The 8,052-nt window shown below is 33.1% G+C and overlaps 1 protein-coding gene across 1 annotated transcript; it reads left to right on the forward strand.

The window, feature by feature from the left end:
* Positions 1 to 4,574: 4,574 nt before the first annotated feature.
* Positions 4,575 to 5,150, forward strand: LOC145054211 (uncharacterized). Its single transcript, XM_079002356.1, has one exon. It carries the CDS (start codon positions 4,575 to 4,577, stop codon positions 5,148 to 5,150), a length of 576 nt encoding a protein of 191 aa, XP_078858482.1.
* Positions 5,151 to 8,052: the final 2,902 nt, after the last annotated feature.

Raw genomic sequence — 8,052 nt, forward strand, 5'->3', positions numbered from 1 at the left:
AAGTCTCATGGAACCGATTGAAACAACAATCCTTTCAAGATGTTCTTCTTCTTCCCGTCATCTAGTCCGGGACCGATCCCATACCAGACGCCATGAATACCTAGTAACACCTCCATGCGCATCATCCAGATGGTGAAATTTGAAAAATGGATCGTGTATTATCATTAAAAGGAAAATGATCAATTTTGTTCGAAGGAAAAAACGGAGAGCAAAAACTAATGAAGGATATTTATTATATCTCGTCACTCCGTAGCAATGTTATTAGCCTCATGCAATCTACAGTAACCGGTTGTGACATTTCGGATGAGAGATGATTTCTTAACCATGCGAGATGGAGACAGAAGATTGCTTATGAAAGTCCTGAGAAGTGCAAACCGACTTTACAAATAAAGTTAAAAGTTGGTAAACCATAATTCTTGCAAGCTAAATTCAATGAAGAAGCTTGGGTATGGCACACAGGATTTGGTCACATTAATTTTAGCATGATAAACTTGATGCACAAGCTAGCTAAAGGGGTACCGATTGGTAAACCACATTAGTTACAGAATGTTCATTCTGCTTATCCACGAAGTCAATGTTGATGAACGTGTTGAATAGTCCGGTCTAGTGACTTAACCCGAACTCACCAAAATCAAAGCTATTGAGCGAAGTGAAAATTGTGTATGCATCAAATAATTGGTTTTACACTGAAACTTACAACCTTATATAGAGCGACATAAAAGCCTATGGAAGAAGCGATAAATTAAAAGGTGATTACTCGGAAATATGAAGAAGCGCGTGTAATTACAGAGGGAGAGAGGATATTTGAAGGCTACGTTTTTAGGGTATGGAATTAATAAGACCTGAGATATCTTATTTATATTGAATATGAACAAATTAATCCCCCAAAAAACAGATCTGGTGACAACGTCTAACCAGGAGACTACAATGTGGCAATTCAAATTTCGAATTCGGTGACATCGTTATCCGGTATCTCATCCGATGTTTGACCTGACTCAAAAAATGGAAATCACAGTTTTTCTGACACAAAAATGAAAATCAAAGTGTTTCTAGAGGTGTCTAGAATGTTCTGTGTGCTTATCCACGAAATAAGCGCATTGAATGAGTCCGTCTAACTGATATGACCTAAACAAGAATAAGTTCTTCCTTAGCAATCTGCAAACTGGACCTATACACATCCATGTTGTGTGTGCATATGAGTTTGTTATATCTCTTGTCTTCATTAAAGCTTTTAAAGTGGTACAAGAAGAAAAAAACTTATAACTACATTTTTTTCCTCCACCAATATAGGACGATAAAAACTTACCTACTTGCAAGCAAACTTCAAATTTCCAAAGAGAGTAACACTATTTCTTTTTGACAGTAACGGAACAAAATATTTGCGTATAAAATAATTTATTCAAAATTAGAAGGGATTGGTAAGGGAGTAAGGTGTTGTTTGTTTTTCGAAGCCAAAATGTCTGTAGTCTGCGGACCATATATGCAAGCCTTTGCAGGCTTGCAGCAAAAGAGGTGAACCAAATGTCTGCAGTCTGCAATAAGAAATCTGTTTGTTTTTTTAACGTTTGTAGGTACTGAAATAAACTGATTTTTCAAACTTAATTTCATGCAATAAACATAAAAAAAGTCATTTTCGGCAAAAAAGATAGGCGGAAGAGAAAGAAAAAAAGATAAGCGACGTTTTTTTTGTTTAGGTTAAAATGAGGCGTGGAGACTTTTGAAGACAGTGGCTCATGTCTGCGCCATAAAGACTTTGCACAGACGTTTTTTGATCTGCACACTTCCAAAAAACAAACACTCTACAATGACATATGTCTGCGCGTTGTCTGTGCGGCGCAGACAAAAGTGATTGCACAGATCTAAAAAAAAAAAAATATAAAAAAAAATAAATAAATAAAATCAGCCTACCTCAGTAAAGTGACTAAATTTTTCATGAGATAAAGAAATGAAAAACTAAAAAACCGCTTACTTTATGTTTTGGGTGGGTGCAAAGAAATTTCTTCCACCAAAAAGTATGATGACAAAACTCTCTTGCTAAGTAAAGTAAAGGGTCAACAAATCTGGTACTGCTATTTAATTTGTTTTTAAATTAAATTGGGTTTTGCTTATTGTAAAGTACTTGCAGAAGACATTGAAATGCGGTCAAAAGTCAAGTAGCCATGTATTGCCGTTCAAAAAGAGAATTGATGTTATTACCCAATATAATTTCTAAGGTTATGCCGATAGTCTTTTATATGAATATGATCAGAATAATTTTGACAAGGTAATCATAAATTCAGATTTCCAAAGAATACTCAATTAATAATAAACAAATGATGTTTACTTCCTGAGATAGATGGCTGTGGAAATTTGTAATTTTACGTAATTTTCAATAATCATAAAATATAATGAAAGCCAAAATTTCCTCGAAACTTTGAATATGGAGCATAAATAAAAGATTATGGGTCCAACGATGTTCTCTAACACTCTCACGAACTTTATGTTGAGCGTTACCAGCCTACTAGCTAGGCTTTGTAGCTTTTACCAATTAAAATTATGGGCAATTGAAATTTGAAAGTTTATATGGGGTGCTACTAACTACTTCATCAGCGTTTAAGTTAATTGTGTCCTTCGAAACCTCTATATCTCTCCCTTTTAGATTTTGCATTACTTGAATAATGTAATTGCTCTTTTGAACCGATGCTAGCTAAATTTGATGTTTAAGCATTTGGCTTATAGCAGGATACTTGAGAAACAATTAAAGGCCCTACGTCTATAATTCATTTAAGCTTAGCCAACGATACACATTATTTGATATCTATTTTAGTGTTAAAAAAAGTAAATGTCACTATAGCTTAACTATGTTGTTTAAATAGTCATTTTTTTTTTTTTTTTTTTTTTTTGTTTTTGTTTTTTTGTTTTTGTTTTTTTGTTTTTTTTTTGCTTTTAAGGGATACGAATTTTTATTTACCTATTCTTAAAGCCATTATGTAGAAAATGAAGGGGTGAGCCGGTTAACCCCATCCTAGTCACCAGGCAGTAAACCACAAGTCACTTCAATTTATGCCACCGTTGCCACACATACCTTATCAATAATTGAGATTTCCCTACATAACCTTTTCTAAAGAGCATATTCCCCCGCCGCTGTCTTCTTCCTCTTTTTGTCTTACTGTTCCTCTAAAAAATCCCAAATATGGTCGTTTATGTGAAGATCGATCTTCATTTTGTTGGAATTTTTACAAGGTACCCCATAATTAGTTACGCAGATGGAGTGGAACAAAGGTTCGATGATATCGATTTTGCTGGAATGAACAAGAACGAGTTTGTGGTGTTCCTTGAAAGATTCTCAAACGAGATGTGTATGAATGTTTACTTTTGCATGCCCGATATTGAGATTTCTGATGGATGGAAGATATTAGCTACTGAAATGACTACTAGGAGTTCATCGAAGTAGGATATGCTTGTGGCTGTGTCGTGACTGTATACATGGATCATCTTGGTGTTAATGTACATCAATGGATTATTGATGAGCAAGCTGAAGTTTGCAGTCCCTCATACAATCATTCTGGTGTAGCTGAAGCTAATGAAGAAGTACGTGTTGAGAGAATTTTTTAGAATGACCTAGAAGAATTTCAAGGTAATATTCATGATGAACTTGAACATGTCGGTTGAATTCCTATGACTAAGACCATAAATGATATGTTTTTGAGCAAGCTATGCCCCAATGTGCAGTCAACCCCATATAATCCACCTCATGATGATCCATATGTTCAGATGGATGACAATGAATCAAATCTTAACGAGGTAACTACTTATAATGAAAATGAGCATTGGAAAACACAAAAACCTATGTTAGGTATGTGATTTGAAAGTCCAAAACAGTTAAAGCAAACATATGTTATGTAATTACGCTATTGCTAATGGGTATCAGTTATGCTACAAAAAAATGATAGTAGGAGACTTTGAGTCCAATATATTAAAAAATGTGGGTAAAAGATTCAAATCTATACTTTTAAAATAAGATTTTTACTTTTGAAATGATATACTAATTTTATGTCGCCCTTAATGTTGTAATCCTACAATTACGCCAAAAGAAGTTCCAAATTACCTCGATTTAAACCTTACATTCATATGGATTAACAAAATGCTAGTTGAATTATTTTAGTCATGATCAACATGTTTATTAAATAATTTTTCTAAGCAAACCTTATGTTAATTTTTTATTGTATATATTAATGATCACTTGAAATTTAAATATTAAAAGTAGAATTGACCCAACATATCACTTTAAAAATAGGCAAAAGAATTGCATATGTAATGGCATGATTTGAACATGTAAAATGCTTCCTCAAGGACCTAACTTTTTTATGGCCATTCAATATTGCATTGTCATTTGTGAAGTGGCTTTTTTAGGTTGTCCTTACTTGCAACTTTTGTTTTGTTGCTTTAAATACCATCGTCTTCCTCTCCTTCTTTAACTGCAAACATCAAGTCTCTCTCTCTCTCTCTCTCTCTCTCTCTCTCTCTCTCTCTCTCTCTCTCTCTCTCAAATTAATCAAACCCCCAGAGAGAGAATGGAGCAAAATTTACCAGTAATGGCAAAGAAAGTATGGAGCTTGGTGCGTGTGATGTTCATCATGTTGAAGAAGGGCATCATTTCCAAAAGAAAATTCTTTGTTGATCTTAATATGATGATGAAGCGTGGCAAGATCGCCGGCAAGGCCTTTCACAACCTTATGTTCCACGGCCACCACAATTGGGCTGCTTCCACCTTCCACCGCCACCCACAACACCTCGCCACCCCTACCACACCACCACGCGAATACGAATTCAGCTGCAGCAACACTCCACCTTACCCTCTCTCCCTGTTTTCTACCCACAAGAAACACAAAAACAAGCACCACCGTGTTGCTACTCCGAACCCGCCGCTGGCTGTAGACGATTGTGATGACATAATAATCGATGATGCGGTTTTTAAGGTTCTCAATATGCTGACAAGCGCCGCAGCGTCGCCACCACTGCCGGAATTTAGGAACACCCCGATGGTGGAGCAGATGAGGATAACGGACTCACCGTTTCCGTTCACTCACTGTGGCGAAGATGGTCATGTTGACGAGGCTGCTGACAAGTTCATAAAGAGATTTTATAACGGTCTAAAACGGGAAAACTAAATGAGTTCAGTATGATTAGTTAATTCATCAGGAGGTTATACAAATTTTTACGTGATGATCCCTTCTCTGAATCTGAATGCTTCAAGATTGTTGGTTTTGTCATTTGTGTAACCCCAAATTTTTTGCTATTTTTTTTATTAATATTAATGAAAATAAATTATTGATATCAACTTTGCTAGTCGATATCCTTTTTCAGTCATATCTTGATTTTAATTTTCAAACTGTGTTTATTATCTCGATTGTTGAACATTAATTGTTATGAATTGATGGTAACTTCCGCGAGGGGGTTAACGACTTTTTTTTTTTTTTTTAAATCTTAATAGTAAATAAATTAAAAAATAATAAAGATAAAGAAAGACAAAACTTCAAAAATGGTCTTGTGGTTTTCAAAAATATGAAGTTTAGTCCTTAATTTTTAAAAACCTCATAGGTGGTCCTGTGGTTTCAAAACTTTTTAAAAAATGGTCACTTCATTAGCTTTTGACCGTTAAGTGAAGAACATTTCTGTCATTTCACTACCACATAGATCATTTATGAACTTTTGCCTTTATATATATATATATATATATATATATATATATATATATATATATATATATATATATATATATATATATATATTAAAGGGTACCTCTCTCTCTCTTGTACATCTTCTTCCTAATCAGGTCAAGAATCAAATTCCAAATCAAATTTCCACAAGCTTGATGTCATCTGGGTTTTGAATCTCGTTATCAATCGACCCTCAAATTCCAAATCAGATCAAGATTCAAAGCTTTGTTACATGTTTTAATTGAATCGAAATCTCTCTATTTCTTTTCCCTGCTCAAGTTGAGCTTAATTTGCATCTTTATCGGACAAAGAAGACTCCCGTTATTTCAGTTCGAGCTCCAACTTTTCCGATTCACCCTTTTCCCTTTCTCTTCTTCCATAAACAACCACCACCACCGTTTTATGTTATCTCCGACCAACAGCTACCCTCCCCTGCCTATCTGATATGTCTTCTCCGACAAGTTCAAAAAAATCAGTCCAAAACAATTTCAAAATCAAACATGTTGCAACCTCTTAGTGACCCATGTGAGAATACAATCGCCAGAAATCATTGCTTTTCTCTTGCCTGACCCACCCGACTTGACCCTCAACATCACCTAGCATATCTCGCCATCACCGAAACAGGTAACATCTTCAACGAACACCAACAACACCATCCCCTCTTCTTTATTCGTCCCTATTTTCTTCTGTCACTCTGAACAACCCGACCATGTTTACAGGAACACAATGTTACAGGAAAATAATGCATAAACCCATTACAATACTTATAGAAACAATAAACCCTAGAAATCATATCATATTAAAAATCATTATTATTGGTTTTCAACAATGAAGTCATACCATATTAAAAATCATTCGTTCTAATTCGTCATTATCACCAACAATTTAGAATAATAATTGTAAACTCCTTTCATCAAAATTAATTATAAAAAACTTCATCGAAGTTATTTACAAAATAAGCGATTGAAACTAACATGGTATATACATACCATAAAATATACGTTGAATAATGTTATCTTATACATAAAATATATTTTCTTAACATAAAAAAGAGAGAGAGAACATAAAGATACATACATGTTAACAAATTTGATTGCTCTAACTTATATATAACTTGATGGTTGATTTACAAAAAGCTCATGAGAAGTAATTATCAATCCCACTTCATCATCCCGTGATTAAGAAAGATGCATAACACATAAACATAAAAAATGATCTCCAATATACCTTTACAAACATACCTAAATTTGAACCATGGTTAATATCTAAAACTTTACATGCACCTAATTTGAGTTTACATGAATTTATATTTGGAAAAGTTGCAATTGCTTTCTTACATCTATGGAACCACTCATATAACTCTTTAAACCCTATAAATATAATTTATCATTTTGTGTTGACATGCATGTAATATGTAATCTACAAATTTCTTATGTAGGATAAATATGTTATTTAACTTATCAATTAAATAGCCTGATTTGAAGAATTTTAAGAGTTACAAATCATAATAGTTCAATGAATCATAAATTAATTTGTATAAGTTGAATAGTCTTGGGAGTTTCAAATGCACGAGGTTCAAAAAAATGGTCTTGAGAGTTTCAAATGCATGAGGTTCAAGGAAAAATGATAGTTTTATAAGATACTAGGCGTAACCTCGCGCGTTGCGCAAGAATGCATTTAAGTGGTTAAAATAATTATGGGAAAAACAGAAATATGTTGAAATTTACGTTTTTAGTCATGTATTGGGCATTAACCGAATTATCAAATAACGTAAAAATCCATCAACTTATATTTTGATACTATCTAATATAGTTCATACCTTATAAACTTTACTTTTACATTTATAATATCCAATATATATTATAAGTTTTTGTATAACATTAATATAATCTACTTTCCTTGCGTCCGATAATATTTTTTTGGGTAAAATAAGAAATAAGTTGTTTTGAATGAACTATTAATAAACAATATTGAACTAATAAACTTTGTATTACACTATTTATATTACACCAAAACATCCAATGTTTCATATATGAACTTTCAAATATTAAACATTAAAATTACGAATGAACTCATACAAAATATGTCATTATACATAAATGTCATCAAGAGTTGTAAAATAAGTCGATTACTAATATGATATTTAATTTTAATTACATATTTTGCAACGCGTACGTTTGACTTTATGTTGGTGCGTCGATAATCATCTTTCTTAATTTGTACCTAAAAAATTAAGGTGAATAGGAATATAAAATAGATATTACTAAGCTTTAATATAAATAATTAAAAAGGATATGTGGATCTCCTACCACCGGTTAAAGACAAGTTAAAACGATATATTTTAGAGGTTTAG

This window comes from Lactuca serriola, chromosome 1 (assembly GCF_051521515.1).
Source record: "Lactuca serriola cultivar US96UC23 chromosome 1, Lser_US96UC23_V15, whole genome shotgun sequence".
In the NCBI taxonomy this organism is placed as follows: Eukaryota; Viridiplantae; Streptophyta; class Magnoliopsida; order Asterales; family Asteraceae; genus Lactuca; species Lactuca serriola.

Bases quoted from the DNA above. Each gene is read 5' to 3' on its own strand.
- LOC145054211 (XM_079002356.1), top strand. From the start codon at position 4,575: ATGGCAAAGAAAGTATGGAGCTTGGTGCGTGTGATGTTCATCATGTTG.